Raw genomic sequence first — 22,185 nt, 5'->3', positions numbered from 1 at the left:
AGGCTGGGTTGCAGAACCTCAAGACACACTTCCTCTAGGGAGGAACTGTCTCCTAACAGTTCTACCACCTTCCCAGAACACCACCAGCAGCTGGGGACTGTGAGCCTATGGGGGCACTTTAAATTCAAACTGTAACTCCAGCACATCAGTGACAAGACTAAAATAGCCACTGTTCTGCCCCAAAGGCAGTGCAGGCATGTAAAAGAAAAAAAAAAGGAAAAAGAAAAGGCATTATGGAGTTAAATAGACCCAGAAAGGCAAGCATCACATGTTCACACTAATCAGAGGCTCCTAGCTCCCTCAAGGTCTACAGCTTTACCAGTTCTGGGTAGCTGGCTTGGATTCCAATACCAGGCATGATTTCCCTCCTGTTGAGTAGGTCTTGAGCCTAACTAGACAGCTGTTGGTGGCCATTAATGCATCCATGCCACCACTTTACACTGAAGGTTATGGCGATACGCTGGTCATTGTTATGGTTCACAGCCGTCATAGCCAGGTTGTCTTCCTCCTTTGGAAACTGGCATGGTGCCTTCTGGTACCATGGAATCTAGCCCTCAGGAGGAGTTATTCATGTCAGTTCCAGCTCAGGGGCTTCTGGCCCCTGCATCTGAAGTACATGATGTCTTCAGCAATCAGGACTTGTCTCTACCTGTGGGGGCTGAGCAATAGTCTACAACGATGGGAATCTCTTGGACAATCCTGATCAATAACTCAAAAGAGGACTTCTTATGCCTGGTATGGCAGTCTTGTGAGATAGTGTTTGGCATTTGGAGAGAGAGCATTGACAGCTGGAGACAATTTCATTTAAACTGTATACATGTACCTATACACAGACCTAAGTATATTGTGTTGTTTAGGTAGATAACTGACATCCTCACTGTCAGTTTGCTCTCCTCCTGTATTTATTTCCCTTCCTCCTCCTTAATCACAATCAATTGCTCACTATATTCTTTTTTGGTATTCCTTTATTAGCCTTCACAGGGATAAGAAAAAAAAAGAAATCCTTTATAGCTTTAGAAAGTAAACCAAAACAAAAAATGCAAATGACTGGGAAGATCATTAGATATGCTTATGTATTTAAAAAAAAATTATCTTGCCTTTGAGGAGAAGCCTACCTCCCCATGGCTGGCTCCTAGACTAAAATATCTCCTCCACAGTAAGAAACATCAGACTCTGAAAACGCTGAGGAGACCCACCAGCTCCACTTCCCGACTCTGTCAGTGGTTAATGTCACCTTTAAGGTCACAACCACCTCACCAGGCATTGATTTCTATTTCTCCGGCTCATGCAATAACCAAATGTTTGGGGGAAAAAAAAGTCCTCTATGCAAAATGAAGTTGTTTTGTGAGTACTAGTCTCTCTGGGAGCCCTTAGATTACATAAAGTTTCTTAACACCCGGATGAACATTTCAGGACCTCGGCAGCTGAGCCATTTGTTGGTCCTGCAACAGTCAAGTCCTGTTTCCACTTCTCTGTTTTCTTGCCACAAATCAGACTTTCATCCATGCATATGATGTGTTTTGATCAAATCCTCTCTCCATTCCCTTCCTCCCAGTCTACTTTTCCCTCCCAGCTTCATGTGCTCATTGAAAAAAGAAAAAGAAAAAGAAAAAGAAAAAAACCCCAGAGTTCTCCTAGTGCTGCCTGTTTGTACCTGGGTGTAGGGCATCCCCCTGAGCATGGACAGCCTCTCAGAGGCTGAAGAAAACAGACTCCCTTCCCTGACCTACTGCAGCCAATGGCTGCCACTCATCTGGGGTTGGTGATTAACACAAAGACCCACAACTGTCATGCAGAGAATAAAAGACTGTGGAGTACTAAGCTTTAAATGAGAATCTATATCACACCCCTTCCCTGAGGGCTCAGGGACATCTCAGGAAAGCCAGAGGTAGAAGACGGCTGCAACAGGCGAGGGTCTGTCAGATACGAAGTGACACTATTACACGTGCTGTTTTGATTTTGTCAGTCTTCCTGGTTTATTACTTAAGACAGAGCCGAGACTGGCCTGGCACTCACTATTTTCCCCTGTGCCTCCACAGCGCAGAAATTATATGTAGGGGCCACCACACACTGCTTGCTTTTGTTTTGTTCTTATAAATAAAACCTTGAGTAGTTCTACGTGTACTCTTTTCTCTTTTTTTATTAATTTATTTTTTACATTCCAATCCCAGTTGCCCCTCCCTCCTTTCCTTGAACTCCCTCCACTTTCCCCTCCTCCCTTCTGCTCCACAGAGAGGGTAAGGCCTCCCCTAGGAAGTCTACTAAGTCTGTCACATCATCAAGGCACCTTCCCCCACATACACATTCACCCTGTGTCTAGGCTGGGCAAGGTATCTCTCCATATAGAATGGGCTCCATTAAGTCAGTTTGTGCATTAGTGTTAGATCTTGGACCCACTGCCAGTGGCCTCATATACTGTCCCAGTCACCATTGTCACCTATATTAAGGGAGTCTAATTTGGTCCTATGCAGATTCTCCATTTGTCAGACCTGAGTCAGTGATCTCTCACTAGGTCGGATCAGCTCATTCTGTGGGTTTCTCCATCATGGTCTTGACTCCTTTGTTTATATTTTTGCTCCTCCCTCACTTTGATTATACTCCAGGAGCTTGGCCCATTGTTTAATTGTGGATTTCAGCATCTGTTTCTGAAAGAGGGTTCAAGCTTCTCTGGGGTTATGGATTATAGGCTGGGTATCTTTTGCTTTATTTCTGGTATCCACTTATGAGTGAGTAATACTATATTTGTCTTTCTGGTTTTGGGTTACCTTACTTAGGATGTTTCTAGTTCTGCCCATTTGCCTATGAATTTTAGGATGTCATTGTTTCTTACCGCTGAATAGTACTCCATTGTGTAAATATACCACATTTTCTTTATCCATTCTTCAGTTGAGGGGCATCTAGGCTGTTTCCAAGATCTGGCTATCACAAATAATGTTACTATGAACACAGTTGAGCAAATGTCCTTGTGGTGTGAATGTGACTCCTTTGAATATATGCCCAACAGTGGTATTACAGAGTCTTGAGGTAGGTTGATCCCTAATTTTCTGAAAAATCACCATACTGATTTTCACAGCAGCTGTACAAGTTTGCACTCCCACCAGCAATGAAGTAGTGTTCCCCTTTCTCCACATCCTCTCCAGCATAAGCTGTCACTGGCATTTTTTATTTTAGCCATTCCGATCAGTGTAAGATGGAATCTTAGAGTGGTTTTGATTTGCATTTTCCTGATCATTAAGGATGTTGAGTACTTCCTTAAGTGTCTTTCTGCCATTTGACATGTACTCTTTTCTGCTGGAGTAAGTAACCATCATTTGTGGGTAGAACCAGCTGCCTAAGCATACATAATTTTACTATACATTGATATTACAAGGACAAAAAGTGAGGGAGAAGGGGGATAATTCTGGTTCAGGCAAATGTGAGTGAGCAAATACTAGGTATTAGTGAAGCACTAACTATATCTGACCTCCTTCAGTAGCAGGGCACTGGTTCAAACTCCTGTCAGAGACAGCAAAGAAATATAGCTGTGGTTTATGAAGAAATGTCTAGGGGAAGAACAGCTGGCAGGACAAACACAACTGTTAGAAACATGATTGAGCACTTCCCGCTGAGGAGAATTCAGTGATCTTTCTTCTAGAACATTGTTTGAGGAAGCATAAAGAAAAGGCATTCATCAATAGCCCATATTAAATGTCTCTCCTGAAATCAGTTCACACTTGAAGCAGCTGCAGAGGGCTCAGTCTGATGCTTATTCAGTGACATGGGAAGACCGTGGTCATGACTGACTGGAAGGGCAAAGTGTTTAGGCAATCATTACTGCTTTACACTAATGTAGGGTTCTGGGCATTGATAACCTACAATAAAGACGAAAGCATGTTCTTACCCAGCAGTTCATTTTATGTAACGAATAATGTCTTCAATCTTCATTAAAGTATTCATCTACCACAGCTGGCAGAAGCACCTCAGGGCACGGATTTTAACTTTTCCAAGACTAGTTAAGTTTTAATACACAAAATACTCATTGTGGTTCAAATGGCCCGTCCTTTAGCACAGGAGTATCATTTTAAACACTCCTACAAAAGGAAAACTGGAATTTGGGCCCTCTGTGGGAGCGGATGGCTTTTCAAAGCCAACAAGTGAGAGAGGGAAATGTTTGTACAGTAATAAGGAAGGTTGGGGAGACAGTCCTGGGGTGTAAAGGGCAGATGTCAGGAGTTCAGGGTCTACCTTCTAACTGGGCTTTGGATGGAATGCATGACCTTCAGAAAGGCACTCAATTCATTAGGGCTTAAGTTTCCCTTCTTAAAATCTGGACTGGATTAGATTATGAGTGGTTAGATTGTGATTGGGTTGGATTGTGACTGGGTTAGATGGTGACTGGGTCAGATGTTGACTGGATTAGATTAGACTGTGACTGGATTAAAATGTGAACGATCTTTAAAGCTGTGACTCTATAGTGTGAACAATAAAAGATGACTAATCCCAAAATGTAATAAAACTTTTCTAAATTATACTGCAACACATGAAGATGTTTACTTATAAATTGTACTCCTACATTATATATACTTAAATACATCAATATATTTAAAAAGGGTGAGTTACTGATGAAATAAGCAGTATTTTAAAACAAGGAAAAACAAACAACTAATTATTTTGTGAGCGCAGAAGCACAGGCTATTCTTTTTCAAACTTCTGGCTTAAAATCTCAGATCTAGTGACCCAAAGGTAATTTTCAGGGCACTCTTTTTCCCATGATATATTGGTTTTTATGTGACTGATAAACAAAGAAAAATCATGTCTTACAAAGATATGGACATAAGGTGGGAAAAATACATCATTGACTTAGTATATTAGCACTCATTCCAAAATGTCACTTGCTATTGATACCAATAGCTAGTAATGAGAGGATTGTAGTTAAAATTCAATTAAACATTTTCCCACAGTGCTCATAATAACAGTAGTCAGCAACCTCAACCCAAATATGTCAGGAATCTCATTCAGCAGAAAAGGACCAAATGGAACAATTTAATAATAAAATAAAATAGTAACAAGAAAAGAAAGATTTTTCAGAGTCAATTAAAAAATATTCACCTAGGGATTGATTCTTGTAAATGTCAAACTTCAAATAAGAAGACATAGAAAAGTTGAAAGTAAAAGGATAAGAAGGATATTAATGCCCACATTAATCAAAAGGAAGCTATTCTAGCAGACCATAATGTCAGAACTCTAATACTAAGATTATTTCACAACAATAAAATGGTTAATTCAATGGGAAGTTATATTAATACTACATGTGTGCATACCAAGTATTATAGTTTCAAAATGTCAAAATGAAAACTGACAGCACAAAAATAAAAGATGCTAAATTCATAACTGTACTTGTAAATTTTAATAACTTTTACAATCTGCCAAAAAACTAGAGACATGGGCCAAATGACATGATTATTAGTAAACATGACCTAATTGTAATTTATGGAATGTGTACTCTTCTCAAATTGCAGGGAACATTTACCAAGCTTGAACATATTATAGACAGTAATGTTAGTCTCAACTGATTTCCAGGCCTGAAATCACATTGAATTCATTTTCTGTCACTGGCAGAATTAAAGGAGAAATCAGGAAAAAAAAAAAACACTAACTACAAAATTCCCAAGAATTTGACTATTATTCAATATTTTGCTAAGTAGTTTCTGGGTACAAGAAAAAATAAGATAGAAAATTTTTAAATCTTATGTTTTAAGGAAAATGAAACATTAATATATGCATTGAAGATAAATCCAGCTTTAGATAAAGAATTTTGTCTTAAATGTACTAAGTGCTAAAAGTCAGTGTATTAAGCATTCCCCCCTAAGATTGAGAACAGCCACAAGAAAGCAAAGCTTGGGGAAATAAGAAGAAGAAAAATAAATAAGTTTTGAAAATTGTGAAGAATAAATAAAATCAACTAAAAGCTGGTCTTCTGAGTAAATGAATAAAACTGATAAAGCCAGATAGAGCTCAATAACTAAGGACAGAGGAGGCATGCCCGTGGTCCTACCAGCATCACAAAGAGCATGAGTCTCTATTCTGAACAATTCTTTGCTTGAAATTTAAGATTTCAAATTATATGACAAAATTCCTTGAAATTTGTTTGAGAAAAATAAGCTAGTAATTAAGAATCTACATGCCTTTTGAAAAACAAAAGTGTGACTTGAACAAAGAAATTCTTTGTCATTTAAGGAAGTGACAACACAAATCTTTAAAAGGGGCTTTCCCAAAGAATGAAAGAAGATAATAATTCCTAGTAACACTCAACTTGTTTTTTGAGATTAATTTGTTTCATCAGACCAAAACCTGAGGGAGCTATCACGTAAAAAGAAAATTACAGGATAGTTTTTTCCTCATGAATTTCAACATAAACCTCTCAAACAAAATATCATCAAATCTATTTCAGTGATTTATCAAAATTTCAAATTTGTATTTATACCAGAAAGCAGCATTTCAACTCAATCACCACATTAGAAAAGTGAAGATCAGAAAATGTAAGGTAATGTCAATGAAGGCATTTGACAGAGATCCAACCTTCACCCAAGACTGAAAGTCACAGAAACCCAAGGAGTGAGGGGAATTGTTTTAATCTCACAGAATGCACTAGTCAACAGTGATCAAGAGCAAGATATTGAGAGTGGGGGAAACTGACAGTGAGCGTAAGAAAAGAAAGTGATACCTGGTCTCTCACACACGGTTAAGTCAGAGCTGGCTTTTTAGCCCAAGTGTAGGAGCTCAAATTATATCACTTATTGACATAAACATGGACTATATCTGTGACCAGCAGAGGCTGATTTCTTAACAAGCTGAAAAAAATTAACTTAAAAGAAAAACAATTACAACAAATTTTGTTAAGTCATTGCTCATCAAGAACTGTCGTGGGAGAAATGAAAAGGCACGCTAGAGGCTAGGAAAAGATTAGTCTTACTTGTCTGACGAGTAACTAGTGTGTGGAGTGCTCACTTAGAAAGGTTACTTACAAATGAACAAGAAATGAAAAATAAACCGGCAAAAGATTTAAACAAACAGAAAAGAATGGCCAGTTATACATGAAAAGATGTCTCACATCATAAACTAGGGAAATGAAAATTAAAAGCATCCTTTGCCACCCCCCCCCTTTACACTCCTAGTATATATCTAAAGTGAACACAATAAGAATGGGGAGAACCTGGAACTTCCAGTCTTTGCTGGTGGACATCATGTAAAATGGCCCGGATGCTTTGGCAAGTGACATCCTAGTATGCTGTAAGAGGTGGTTTTCTTTATGCAGGTCAAAAGATTCCTTCTTTGTTTAAGCTGGTTCAAATTAGGTCTCCCTAGCTGGTAGCTAGTGAATTATAGCTGACAGACTAGGTAAATCATACTGCCATGCCACTGGCTATGTGATAGTGTGATCTGGCCAAGGTGGAGCCAGGACTGCTTAACCATGGGTAGTTAAGAAAAGGCCTGAATTGTCTTGCTCTGACATAAATGTACAAAGCCAGCAACTCTGACCTGTGACCTAGATGTCATGGCTAGCTCTATTCTGGCTGAATACTTAAATTTTCACTCCACAGTGTCATCTGCATATTTCAAAAGACGGCAGTCTACATGGCTGTAAGTTAAATATTAGAAAAACACAACATGTAATTTCCATGATTAAGTATGGGAAGTGGCTACCAAGAAAATGTTAGTGGCAACAGATACAGTCCTGGATTTATGTGAGGTGTTAAAACAACACTTGCTTGAGGCAAGGCTTAAGGCCACTAGATCTTAATAGACTACTAGGCACACACAAGAATATTTTGAACTGGGATTTACATACACTTAAAAATGGTGTACAAATGCAGCCACACGTCAGATGAAAAGCACATGCTGTGAACATTACCTTCAAGTTTTCATATACATATAAATAACTTCCACCCATCATTGTGACTTGTGAGTGTAGGTTCCCTCTTGAGTCTTAGGCTTTCGGTGTGGGGCAGCCAACCAGGTGGGGATTCTATAAGACGACATCATTTCCGGTCGTCTTATAGAAAAGATTTGGGCTCTTTTCTTTTTTTGAACTTAACCTAAGCTCATGCCACCAACATACATCTTAGCGTCCTCATTTTTCTACTTGCCCTTCCTTGCTATGTAGAACTAAAATTAAAGGGAAGAGAATGAAGCATACCGGTATCATAGGTCACGATGAGTTTTCCGTTGTGATTGCCTACGCTCTGTGGCTCAAAGTCCACTTCCAGCTGCATGGACTCCCCCACGTTAAGAATCCCGGACGTTGGCTCTACGGAGAAAGGCCTGCAAAACATGTGGTGGCACCATCAGAATACATGGGACGAGGGGAGGAGATCTTCAGATAGCTCACATCCAGCTTCCTGATCCAGATTTGCAGCATGATGGGAAGGAGCAGTTTTAATGTGAAAGTAACAGTAACATATCAGCAAGGCAAGAGACTGAACGGGTACAGTCATGTTCCTGCTTGTGTTCTTGCCCTTCAGATGTCTGTTTTACTTGTGGGGTGTTCCTGCTGGGAATAAAATGGTTACAAGCCAATGCTGCCCTCAAGACTCAGAGATCGCAATAATGGACAGACTGTTATTTGAAAAAGAATCCTGACTTCCTAGGCCTCAAAGTCAAGTGTGGTGAGAGTTCAGAGGACAGTGGGTCATCATAGTGGAAAACTGTATCCAGCTCCCCAAAGGAAAGCTTAACAAGATTCTATTTTAAGGGGATGGGAGGAGTGTAGGGAACTTCAAGAGATGATGCAACGCCTAGGACTCTTAACAGCTGCTACCATCTCCAGGCCCAAGAAGTCATGAGACAGGAGAGATCCTAAGAGATGGCTGCCTATGAGCAAAAAGTGGCAGACAGCCTGGAAGCTGTACAGTAACTGTAAAACATTAATAATGTGATAGTTAATCTCATTGTTCAGTTGACTGAGGTTTTAAATCACCTAGGAGGTCACTGAGGTCTGTGAGACTTCCACAGAAGGATAACCGAAGGCGAGAGATCTGCTCTAAATGCAGGTGCCACTATCCCATGAGCTAGAGACCTGGACGGAATAAAGAGAAGAAAAAAAATAGCAAGGCATCTACCATGCTGTCAAGTGTCCTGCTCTTCCCTATTCTCTCTGCCATAATGGACTTAAGGCAAAATCAGTTCTTCCTGGCTTAAGTTATTTCCAGAGGGTGTTTTGTGATAACTTCATGAAAAGTAACTGACACAAAAATCTTGATCCCCTCATCTCACCCCTCTCTGTCTGATTGTTTATCCCAGGTTCCTATTGGCTGAATCCAACCAGAAGCCAAAAGGCCTGCTGAATCATTAACACAGAGGTCAGCTTCCTGGGTGTGCACAGGTGGAAAAAGGAAGAAAATACAGTTAGAAGGTGAGTAGGGCAAGTTCTCCATCTTGAAAATAGAGCTGGAGATTCAGATGCTGTGAGGCACAAGGGTGGGTTTCACTTAGTGGTCCTGGAATGGAATAGTAAGCTCACCTGATTATGAAGCACCTTGAGCAACTCGTGGAGCTCTTCCTTCTAAACAGGAAATCAGGCCCGTTTAATTATTTTCATGGTCCATTTCACATCTTTAAATTGCTACTTTTTCAAAGTGATGTGTTGGGCAATGCAGCTGGCAGGCTAAGCTGGTTCCTGAGTACTTACTTCTACTATAACAGTGTTTAGAGTCATCATCCCTTAAATCTGCCTGTAGATAATGAACTCAAGTTTCAGAGAGCCAAAGCTTTCTGCTGTGAGAGTACAGAGCAGATACAAGGGTCACAATGAGGTGATACCTGATATTACTCACTGGGACCTCCGTGGCCTCCAGTGAAAATGCCTGCTCATTTTCTGTTGCTGCGTTTGGGTCTCTTCTTCCATTTCCCGATCTTCCTGCTTCCTTTCTCTCTCCTTTTCTGGTGGTCATGATACCAACTCTCCAGTGATCCCTTGGTACCACTTTAGGGTAACCTGGAGTTGTTGGTCTTTAAACTGCCCTCTGGAGATGACTGAATGAGCTCAAACTCTGGCTGTGCCATGACCTTGGACAAGTTATTAAAATCCATTTTATCATCTAGAAAGTGGGTCAAGACAACACCTGTCTTGTAAGCTTACAGTGTGGAGTAAATGGGAAAGAGCTTGGGATAATGCTGGCACACGGGAGGATTGTATGGTGCATATGTTTATTGCTATTGCTATTTTATCTTCACCAGGGATGCTGGAGGAGGAACCTAAAGATACACTCAGCTGTTCAGTTAATTTCAAGCCTCTTATCTCTTCCTCTTTTGTCTTCATTCAGCTCTGGAGAGACTGTAACAAGCCACATATATCACAACTCATTAGTCTCCTGCTCAAACACCATCGCTGGGCCTTGTGATCTATGCAACCAAGTTCAAACTCTCAGAACTCAAATCCACACGCAATCTGTTCCCACCCAGGTTTTGCACCCTGATTATACACATTCACATGCATCTAACCCCCTATTCACCTGTCACTCTCCCAGCTAGTTGGGGTGGGGGAGGCGGGAGGCTTTGGTCTCTTTTCCCACAAAGTCCTCCAAGTGCTGCACCTGCTGTGACCAAACAGACTGTGTGCCTCCTGCATAGACAACCTGCAACTGCCAGAAAATATACAGCTTTCCCTCATGTGACACTCCTTTGGCTATCACTGATCACAGCGCAGATTCAGTCACTGCTGACACAGAAGGCTGCACGTGTGGGGCACCTGCTGGTCTGCACAGAGTACAGCTCCTGAAAACTCCAGCTGCCTTCTTTTCTCTGAGGGGTTCCTAGCTATTGAGCAGAGCAGCCATGGGAGTTAATTCTGGTGCAAGGCAAACTGCCTGAAGAAGCAGGAAGGCTGGGGCACGCACTCTGTCCTGGGGCTGTTCTACACATGCCGAACTTGTAAATCATTCAAAATGCCTTGAGAAAGTAGGTGACACATTTGACTTTTAAATGTGACAAAGCAGGTGCCCCCTAAGAGTGAGCGATTTGCCTAAAGTTGTCCAACTAAGGCAGAAATAGATAGGAGAGTGAGACTTGCCTCCAGGCTGTGTACTTTCTGCCCATTGTGCCAATGGGCGTCCTGTGTGCACATTGACATTTTCGTCTCTGCCACCCATATCACCCTTTAATCACAAGGCCGTACAGAAGAGGTGGTTGGATAGAATTGCACATGCTAGACCAGCACTGAGCTGTGATGGGGAAAAGTCTTCTGTACATATGTTTCTCTTATTGGTTGATGAATAAAACACTGTTGGCCAATAGGGAAGCAGGATAGGTGGGATTAGTAGACAAGGAGGATTCTGGGAGGTGCAGTCACAGTGGTCACAATGTAGGACTCGAGAGGAGTAATGTGTCTCCAGACATTTCTCTGGTAAGAGAAGACCACATGGAAATACATAGATTAGTAGTTATGGGTTAGAAATTAAGTCAGAGCTAGCCAATAAGAAGCCCCAGACGCCACTGGTAGTGGATCAGTATTTACCCCTAGGACACAAATGAACTTGGGAGCCCTCTCCACATAGAGGGATACTCTCTTAGCCTAGACACACTGTGGAGGGTCCAGACCCTGCTCCAAATGATATGATAGACTTTGAAGATCCCCCATGGAAGGTCTCACCCTCCCTGGGGAGCAGTAAGGGGTTGGGATAGGTGGTCGGTGGGGGCAGGGGAGGAGGGGGAGGAGAAGAAACTGAGATTGACATGTAAAAGAAGTTTGTTTCTAATATCAATAAAAAAAAAGAAAAAGAAAGAAGCCCCAGACATTGGCCAACGATTTCATAATTAATACAATGTCTCTTGTGTTATTTGGGGACTCTAAGGGGGCTGTGGAAGGGGGGGATCCCCTAACAGATCAGCTCATTTAACTTGTGTGAAGATGTTGCCTTGTTAGTCACCTGTGACTGTGAATGAAGACCTCACCTGTGCACCCCACCTGTATCTGTAGTGCTGACCACGTCCGTTTTGGGCATGGACACGGGTGAGGACATGAAAAGTTGTGAGTTTAGGTCTGGGGTCCTGGAAGGTGGCTCTCTCTTGCATCCGGTCGGGTCACAGGGATCCTTAGAGTGGGGACCTGCGGCAGCCATCTGCTTCTGTGTAAGTGACTTCTCCCCCAAATAAATTCTATTTAATATTTGAACCTACTCCCATGGTTATAGTTTTCCTTAGTTATGATAAAAGATAAGTTACATGTAAAACTTTAGACTCACAAAGATAGGATAAAATATTTTCTTTAAACCTTGCTAAATGTTATTGGACTGAATATTGCAATTATAGTTCTTGCTTAATAACTATTTTGTTATATATAATTTGACTATGCTAAAGTTAAAGAGCTGCATCCCTAGCCCACAGTCAAATCGTAAAGACCAATAAAATATTTACCACCTTGAGTTAATTTCTGTAATGTTTTGGGATAGAAAAGGAGTAAACTTCTGGTAGCCAAGGAGTTCTTCCTTTAGGGAAGATAGTGAGCCTCCCAAACTCCAAGGTCCTTTCCTTCCCTCCCATCTGGCTCAGTAAGACTCTGACCCCAGAGGATGGGGCCCCATTTTCTGACTTTGAGAATAACAAGGCAGTGACTTCTATCTTTGCTTCTCCACTTGATGCTGTCTTTCTAATACTGCACTTCCATTTTCCTTTGAAATACATCTTGGTAGCAAAAGAACATTTTGAAATGATTTGGATGTCATCCTATTGAAATGATTTGGATGTCATCCTATAGCAGAACCTCAGCTAACTTTCTACAGAGAAGGTGACTCCAGTGTCATGTCTCTAGGACCTGCAGGAGTCCAAATTCTATAGAGAGGTAATGGATACTTTCCCTGCGTGCTAATTGCTAGTTTTAGATGAGGCTAAACTTCTTCAGCAGTGAGAAGAGTCACCTGGGATCATTCTCGCCTCTTGGAGCTGCCCAAGCTCTCTCAATATATCAGATGCTAACTGGGCAGAGTGCGTTAGGCACTGATGCTTAATCACTGCCTGTAATTTGATTTTGTACTTCATTGTACTAGAAGCCTTGAGGCTGAACTGCCTGCAAAGTATCAAGTGTCAGAAAACACTCTTCCAAAGAAGTGAAGAGCAGCGATCCTCCAGGGTCTAAGGCGGGTTCTGTCTATTAAACTGTTTGGTTTTGATATGACACCCTCATTAATATCAAATTCTTAATTATGAAAGGAACTTGGTCTTCTGAAAAACCATGAATCTGGTCTTGGTATATTAAATAAGTGAATATCATATTAGTGCCTTTTCTCCCCATGGTCTCTGATATTTCACTTCCAACTTGAACTTTTAGGTCTTTAGATTGCTTCTCAATCCTCCATCATCCACTTCTCAGTATTAACAGTCAACATTATTGTATGACCTGCTAGAGTTCTAGGTCAAATCTGTAATAAAGTTGAATGGCAATTGTTTATGTTCTTTGTCTATTTTATAGCACATCTCAGCTCCTTGCATTAGTGCAGGAACCATCATATCCATTTTATAGTCCTTGGAACATGTATTTTTAGTTTAAGTTATTGTGGAGGTTTACAATTGTAGCTTTGCCTCTGTGATATATTGCTGGTTAGGCATCCTATAAACATTTATTGAGCACTTATTTATTCTAGACATTGGCTAGATGCTGAGCACATACAGATGAAAGAGTTAGATACAATTCTTGCATTTGAGAAGCCCACATTCTAATGAGGGCCTCAGATGTGTGAGAAAAATTTTCTTATCATTTCTATCTGAACTATCTTATAAATTAGTGAAATAATTGTTTAAGTGATAACAAAAGCAAGATCTGTTTTTAACAGAATTTCCCCTGAGATATTGTTTCCATTGTATACTAAACCTAAAAGTGTTCGGACCAGGAGACAGGGCTTTTGAGATTATATTCCCCAAGTGTCACCATTTCTACCTCTACTGTATCTATTAGGAATCGTGTTGACAGAAGCACAGTCTGGGAGACAGACCATCTGAGTGATTTTTTAGAAAGGACACCTATGAGGGTATCTCTGCAGAGATTCTGATCCACATATTCAACAACAAATTACAAATCTGACCACGTCCCTCTCACTGCAGTCATGAGGCATCTTGGTTGCAAACAATCGAAGCAAATGTAGCTAATTCAGAAAAGAGACTGCTAGAAGGATTTGGTACAGTTCACTGCACTGGCAATGTGGTTAGAAATAATCAATTTTGTGGATAGGCACAAAGGTACAATTCATAAAGAATGTGAAGAGGAAAACAACAGAATTTGCAAGGTGAGGATTTGAGAGACTTGACTACACAAAAGATAGGCAAAGTGGGAAACCTGCCATAGTACAGTAAGGGGTGGCTAACAGCAGTTAGACACTACCATCCTTAGACCAGAAGCAAAAGGAAGAGGTAGTGACTTTGTTATCAGATCCTGGGGGCCAGAAGAAGTTGGAACCATGGCAGGCCAGTCTGCTGGCAGCTGAGGCCACAGTGAAGACAGAGTGCAGCTGAAGATGGAGAGGAAGGAGAAACACCTCACTTCCTTCTTCCTGTCCTCTAGTCTTCTTCTGATGACCCATGGTCAGACATAGTGGAATCTAATAATGCAAGAGGCTAGGAAGGTCATTACCTGAATGGTGATTAAAGCCACCCAGGAGAGCAGCAAACAAGCCCCAAAGTAGTGTGTGTGCCAATACAGCTTCAGGGTTAACTTCCTGAGGGAACCTGAGGGGACCTGAGGGGTCATTCCTTCCTCACACCTTCAGCTGTAAATCGGGAATAATGGAACACGGTTTGTAATGCTATGATCCCAGGTGGTCCCTAAGTTTGTTCCTCTTTTAAACTCAGAATTAATATGTTAGGAAAATATGGTAATTTGTTCACAGATAAATGGTTAAATGAGCAGAAATGTTTTGGATATTTTTCAGCAATGTTACACTGTTGAATGTGTGCTTGTTTGCTTGCTTGCTTGCTTGCTTGGCATTTACATGTATCTTATATATAAGAAATTGATAGGTTGAAAACGTAAGAATCAGACAACTGATCCAAGAGAATATTCTGCCTGCATTTGTATTTCCATATTGGGTGACTTCTCTTTTACATATAAAAATATCAATATAATAAGTTTTAAGTGATATGTGTGTGTGTGTGTTTCTGCAGGAATTTACATGCACCATACGTATGCAGGAGTCCACAGAGACCCTTAGAAATGGAGGAAGCAAACACCAATCTCTCTGGAAAGATGTATCCTTCAAGCAGGGAACGGATTCCTGAGAATCCTAGAGAAATCCCTTCTGAAAATAAACTCACAAAACATAAGTCATAGGAAAACATCTGATCTCCTGCCTCAACTTGATCTTCAGCCTCTTCTCTGTTCTGTTGTTGTGATGGTCCCACTGATCACCATCATTTTAAGACTTACCTTAAATTGTGTAAATATGTGTGTCAAGGAAGGCATGGTATGTGCACATATGTGCAGTGTCCAAGAGTAGTACACACTGTTAACCCCAGAGCCCTCTTTCCAACCCCTCAACCGCCATTCATATGCCCACAACAAATGGTTCTTTTTAATCTTTAAAGGGTTTCTTTATTATTACTAGTGCATACATGTGCACATGTATGTCATGATATCCATGTGGAGGCCAGAGGACGACTATGTAGAATGGATTTTCTCCATCTACATTGACATAACTTCTAGGGATTGAACACTGGTTACCAGGTTTATATGGTAAGTGCCTTTAGAAAGTCCCCTGAGGGCAGAGACAGCTTCACTTTACACATGAAAGAACCTCAATACATTTTCAGATTAAAATCAAACCCCACCACTTACTGCCCTCTCACACATAGTTTTCTCATTTTCAAAGCCAGTAGTAACAGGCTGAGTTCTCTTTGCATACATCATTCTGAACTTTGTTCTCTTTTTCCAGAATTCTGGTGGTTACACTGGGCCCATCCAGTGAACCTAATTTGATCTGTCCTATATCTTTTTACTTATTTGTTTCAAGACAGGGTCTCTCTGCGTAGCCCTGGTTGTTCTGGAACTCACTATTTAGACAAGGCTGGCCTCAAACTCACAGAGATATGTCTTACCTCTGCCTCCCCAGTGATGGGATTAAAGGCCTGCACCACTACACATGGCCCAATCTGTCCTCCACCCTTACCCTTCTATCTATCTATCTATCTATCTATCTATCTATCTATCTATCTATCTAGTTTTCAAGACAGAGTTTCTCTGTATAACAGCTCTGGCTGTCCCGAAACTCATTTCGCAGACCAGGCTGGCCTCGAACTCACAGAGACCCTCCTGCCTCTGCCTCCTGAGTGCTGAGTTTAAAGGCTTACACTACCACCATCAGCAATCTGCCCCATTTCAAGGTCAGCTGATTAGCAGCCTATTTGCACCTATAAACCCAATCCCCTCTCACCATGTAACATTCGATAGTCACAGGTTCTGAGTATTGTTAGAACATGGGCTCATACCTTTAAACCTGATCCCACAGCCTGAATCAGGCTATAACTCCCCGAAGCTCTCTCTGGGACAAGAGTTAAGAAGCAGTTTGTTCTATGACTTGACAGTTTTCAATATATGGTACCCGGACTTTCTATGCTCCTTGTAATACATGCTATGCTGAACTAAATCACATAATGTGAAACTCCCTGCAACCCCTAAAAGGTTATCAAAGTCAGACCTTTCCTTTGTTTAGATGTTGGTACAGGATCTTCTCAGAAAGACTGCTTGGGGATTTGGTCCAGGGATGAAGGCTGCTTTCTGAGAAGGTTCTTCTAGCCTCCCCAACCATCCCTCTCATGGTGCTATTCTCTCTCTCTCTCTCTCTCTCTCTCTCTCTCTCTCTCTCTCTCTCTCTCTCTCTCTCTCTCTCTCTCTCCCACTGCAGGTTTTCAAGAGAAGCCATGGCTCCATCCTGTTTAGATCTCTGAATTGTATGGTTTCTGTCTAATATTGTGCCTTCCATCTTGAGGCCCCTTCATTGTGGTAAAACTCATCCCTGAAGGGAATCAATGGATCAGCTTTCCTCTGCAAGCCAAGTGTTGCAGCTTCTTTTATTTCTTTTTAACAGAAATTAGAATATGAATATTGGGAGAACTAGTATTCTTTCTACCACCCTGGCATTAGATTACTTTAAAAACAAAAGGACAAATACTTGTTATACAGCACTTGCTATATTCCAGCAGTTTGGGTTTGTTAATTATAGAGGGAGCCATTATAGGTTCAAGGGAGATTTCCAGAGATCTACAAGGATGACACCAACTGGCAATCTAAGCAATAGTGGAAAGGCTACCCTAAATAACCTTCCCCTATAATGAGACTGATGATTGCCTTATATGCCATCCTAGAGCCTTCATCCAGTGGCTGATGGAAGCAGAGGCAGACACACACAGTTAAACAGTGAACTAAACTCTGTAACCCAGTTGCAGAGAGGGAGGAGTGATGAGCAAAGAGATCAAGACAAGACTGGTGAAACCCACAGGAAGAGCTGACCTGAACAAGGGGGAACACATGGACCCCAGACTGATGTCTGGGAGGCCAGCATGGGACTGATCCAGACCCCTGAATGTGGATGTCAGTGAGGAGGCCTAGGCACTCTATGGGGCCCCTGGCAGTAGATCAGTATTTATCCCTGGAGTAAGAAAGGACTTTGGGAGCCCATCCCACATGGAGGGATGCTCTCTCAGCCTGGACACATGGGGTAGGACCTAGGCCCTGCCCAGGATGATATGACAGACTTTGGTGATCCCCCTGGAGGGCCTTACCCTCCCTGGGGAGCAGAGGGGGGATAGAATGAGGGGCTGGTGGGGGGTAGGTGAGAGGGAGAGGGAGCAGAGATTGACATGTGAAGTAAGCTTGTTTCTAATTTTAACTAATAAAAATAATTTCTAGGAAAAAATTCTATAAAGGGGCCACATCCTCTCCATTTCTCAGATGGAAAATAACTGAGGATCATGAGACAAGGAATATAGGCAGCCCTGTAGAAGATGAGAAGCTAAGGAGTGTGTTCCCCTCACAAGCCTCCAGAAAGGATAAAATCCTGCTGATACCCACTGCGATGTGAGATTATCAACTTATGTTGTATGAAATCGCTAAACTTATAATAATCTGGTGGTACCATCAATAGCAAACTAACTCAGCCAATTTCCCAAATTCTTGGTCAAAAAGTCTATGCTTACTTATAAATTCCCATGGGTCATCCTCTGTGTTAAAGAAGGAAAAATTGGGTAAGAAATGGATGGTAAACCTGGAATGTTTCATCCCTTCAAAATGAACAGACAGCCTGATCTACATCAATGAGGTCTTCCAGCTCTGCAGCTGAAGCTGTAGCAAGCAACGCTACCCCCAATGCCATTCTAGCAAATTACTTGTGCCAGCCAGAGTTAGCTGTAATCAATCAAAGGCAAGAGCTGCAGGAATGCGTACCTGCGGGTTTTGAGGTGGAACACGGAGTCTTTGTTGCCAATATTTTGGACCAGCAGAATCTTCTGGGTGCTGTACTTCACAGGGCAGGTGGAAAAATTCAGCTCATCAGGGAAGTCCAGGATGGCTCGAGCACCTCTGGCTTTGACAGGCACAATGAACTTTTCTCTTTCAGTTATACAGGTCAACATGTGGGCATAATCCTGCCAGGGAGAGGTGCAACCATTATTTGTGGGAACCCCAACATGGTCAAGATCACTGTAAAAGGAAAAATAGGGGTAATAGCAGGCACTGTGTATCCCTCTACAAACTCTTCAGGGCAAGTGGTGAGGTGTGCTGTCACTGACATTCTTGCTGAGATGGGGAGGGCAGGTCAAGCATCAAAACCTATATTCCAGTAGAGAAGCTTGGAGTTCATGTTTCTCAGATGGTTGGGAGATAAGGTAGGAATGATGAAAGTCAATGCACAGTATTCTTTAGATTAAAAGACTGATACTAGTCCCTAATTTCCTCCTTCTACAAGAAGTGTCCAAACCTTTGGCATTTTTAGACACTGTGGTCTAAAAATGTGTTGGATTCATTCATAGTGTTACAGAACATGGTCTTCTGTGCAAAGCAACCACCATATTCATTGGATCAGCAGCACCATCAGGCTTGTTGACTGTTGGTCTGCTGTTCTAGGAAGAGGAACTAGAGAGAGTCACCCTGAGCTCCCAGCTGCTCCTCCCAGACATTCTGCTCTAACTGCTTATGGCCTGTGGACTGAGAGGTCTCTCAGAAAGGACAGAGTATCTAGGCTAAGTAAAATTAACTGAAGGGGAAGCCATCATCCATTCTGGACCAAATTTTCCAGTACAGCTGTTTTGGGGTTACCTATGCTCCTACAGGCAACCCATCTTTAAAAACTTGTTGGCTCCTCAGGTTATTCTTGGTGGAATTGTATTTTGATTTGTTGTTGGAATCTTATATGGATGGGATAGACTTGGTTTATGTCTCCCCAGGGAAGGATTTTTCCCAACACATTATTCTAGGATATGAGGGACACTGGCTACAGTTTGAACACACCCAGCATCTAAACCCTACTTATTCTTCCACCTCATGTGTTTGGATTGATGATACGGTCTCTTGACACTCATATTCTTTGCAATATGACCTTGTACTCCTCCATCAGGAGTGATGGGTATGGCTTCACCTCTTGCTCTGAACAACATAAAGTAACATATGCTGTGTTAGTTTTAAGCTGAAGCTTTCAGAAGTTTTAGCATTTCTACTCTTGATCTTGAGACCCTGCCACCGTCAGATGACGAGTCTGATCTAGCCTACTGTAAAATGAGTTTAGCCTACCCAGGGCCAAACCAAACTAGCCTTGGGCAACAGATTGCAGATATGTAAGAGAGCTCAGCCTTGGAGAGCAGAGATGCTGCCTGGTGCAGAAGGTTGCCTGGTCAAGATCAGAAGAACAGCCCCTAATGAACCATAGCATTGTGAGCAATGCTTACTCCTTCAGCAGCTACATCTTGGAGTGCATTGTTGTTATACAGCAATGGCTAACAGATACACAGCCAAATTTTGATGTCTTTTCTTGTGCAAAGGCATTTGACCATTTTTTTAAAAAAATGCTCAAACCCTAGACATCTATCTTTCTCAGTTTTGAGTCTAAATACAACAGCAATACTGGATAAAGTCACTCTTTGTAATCTCATTAAATAGAAATAGAACTCCCCTCACCCCCCCCCCTGGCAAAAGAAATAGAACTCTCACCAGCACCACAACAAAGAAAAGGTTAGATGAACCTTTGGTGATAAGCAAATTAAGTATAAGAGGAAAATGTGAACAGTCCCCTCAAGAGCCGGCCAGGAGCTTAGAAGTCAACATCAAAAGCATGTGTTATCTAATCCAAGTTTGTTTTTCCTCATCGTCAGTTTTTGCATTATGCTGGTATGTTTTAGCTGCTAGGCAGGCTTGATAAACGGAAAGTTGTTGGATTTGAAACGCCTTACAGCAACCAAACAATGAATGGCATTCAGTGAGGAAGTGGATGACCTGAGGACATGAGGGACTATTAGAAACCTTATAATCTAAAGAATACTATGCCTTGATGTTCATCATTTCCACCTCAGCTCCCAACCATCTAAGAAACATAAACTCCAAGCTTCTCTACTGACTTACAGGTTTTGACACTTGACCTGTCCTCCACCCCCCCAGCAAAAACAATGTCAGTGAAAGAGCCTCTCTATTTGCCCTGAGAAGTTTGTGGAGGAATACATTGAGTTGTTTGGCACATTGCCTGCCATACTCTATTTTTCCCTTTGCAGGAGTTTGTAAAAGGACCTTACTGGTTTTATTCTCGATTTTTCTTCTCAAAAGGTCTCTTTGGGCTTTGGGGATAGAGTAGGGATGGGATGTCCAGCATACAGATTGACACAGATCAGCTGTGCTTTGGACTTCATGAAACCATAGGCCAGGGAGGAGGCCATGGGATTCCCTACTAGCCTAGTCATTCTGCTGAGGTTGTAAGTGTGCAAGTGCCTGGCAGAAGAAACAGACATGGCTACAACCTCCTGCCTTTACATGGGGATGGAAAAGAAATGAACACATGAATAATGCCTGTGAGATATACAATGCAATCCACTGTATAAACGTATTCATAAGCATAAAGGCAAAATAACTGCTTATAAACCTCTCTGCACCCTCCAACCCCCAGCCCCACACCCAGCTTCCCATCTGGCATCTCTCTGGATGGAAATACATCATGTCCCACACCAACCCCCCTCCTTAACACTACAGCATACCACACTGCATAAAATCCCCTGCCAATGGGCAGGAGCCAGAGTTGAGGGCAGGAGTTGAGAACCAACCCACTCTTCTTGGACTTGACCGAACCAGCCCAGACTGTGGACTCTTTCCTAGTAGTCAGAAAGACTCCACAAAGCCAGCTGAGGTCCTGCTACCGACCAGTCCACCAGACCCAGCTCTAGCACATCCTCTCAGGATCGGTGCTGATGTCTCCATCATTTAAGTGACCTTGAACAGACTAACACATTCTAGATTCCCCTGCTTTATTATTTTTTTTTGTACTCTTTAGCACCTACCTACCAGCAAGAGATATCCCGAGTGTAACCACCTCCTGTCACCTTGATCCTAGCACAGCACTTTTTCCTGGGCTAATGAGACCCTTCCCATCCAAAGTCCATTTCCATCTGGCGGCCAGAGAGATCCAGTTAAGACAAACATCAGCTCAGACAGTGCCTCTGCTCAAAGCCTCCCTGGCTGAGGACTCCACAGAGAGGCCTCTGTCCTTTCCCCAGCCACATCTCCTCCTGTCCTGCTCACTCATCTCTGCAGCTACAATCCCCAATTCACACTCAGCGCCTTCACACACCAAGTATGGCCCATTCACACCTGGCTTCCCTCTGGTTTCTCTTTTTCCTTCATCTCCATAGGGCCTGTCCATTCTCTTGCAGAGACCTTATTGTCTACTCCATCTAAGCTTAGCTCTTCCATATCCCTGACTTCTAGGCATCCAGCACTACATCACAGCCCAGACTTAGCAAACATTCCAGGAGTATTTGTTGAAATAAGAGCAATCAGTAACATATTGGATAGTGGTGAATGAAAAATAAGTAAATAAAGTAATTAAAAAACAGAATACTTGGGGTGGGGAGGAAGGGCCTCCATAAGGAGGAGGCATGTCAGCCAGAGTGGCCAAAGTGAGAAATGAAGCCATGTGACTGGGTGGCTCTCTGGGGAAGTAGGACTCAGAGCCTGTGGTCAGAGGGAAACAAGGC

General features: G+C 42.1%; 1 protein-coding gene across 2 annotated transcripts in view; it reads right to left on the bottom strand.

The window, feature by feature from the left end:
* The window catches only part of Hydin (HYDIN axonemal central pair apparatus protein), a 323,803-nt gene that overhangs the window by 276,198 nt on the left and 25,420 nt on the right, over window positions 1-22,185 (bottom strand). For both annotated transcript variants that reach the window (XM_035442673.1, XM_027405997.1), the window contains exons 5-6: window positions 18,401-18,600; window positions 8,177-8,301 (exon numbers count right to left, since the gene is read on the bottom strand). In XM_035442673.1, the coding sequence (XP_035298564.1) occupies window positions 8,177-8,301; window positions 18,401-18,600 (325 nt within the window). The remainder of the gene's footprint in view (window positions 1-8,176; window positions 8,302-18,400; window positions 18,601-22,185) is intronic.

The sequence above is a fragment of the Cricetulus griseus genome, chromosome 3 (assembly GCF_003668045.3).
Source record: "Cricetulus griseus strain 17A/GY chromosome 3, alternate assembly CriGri-PICRH-1.0, whole genome shotgun sequence".
Lineage (NCBI taxonomy): Eukaryota > Metazoa > Chordata > Mammalia > Rodentia > Cricetidae > Cricetulus > Cricetulus griseus.
The sequence above is the reverse complement of the archived record's forward strand: the minus strand, read 5'-3'. Positions and strand labels throughout refer to the sequence as shown.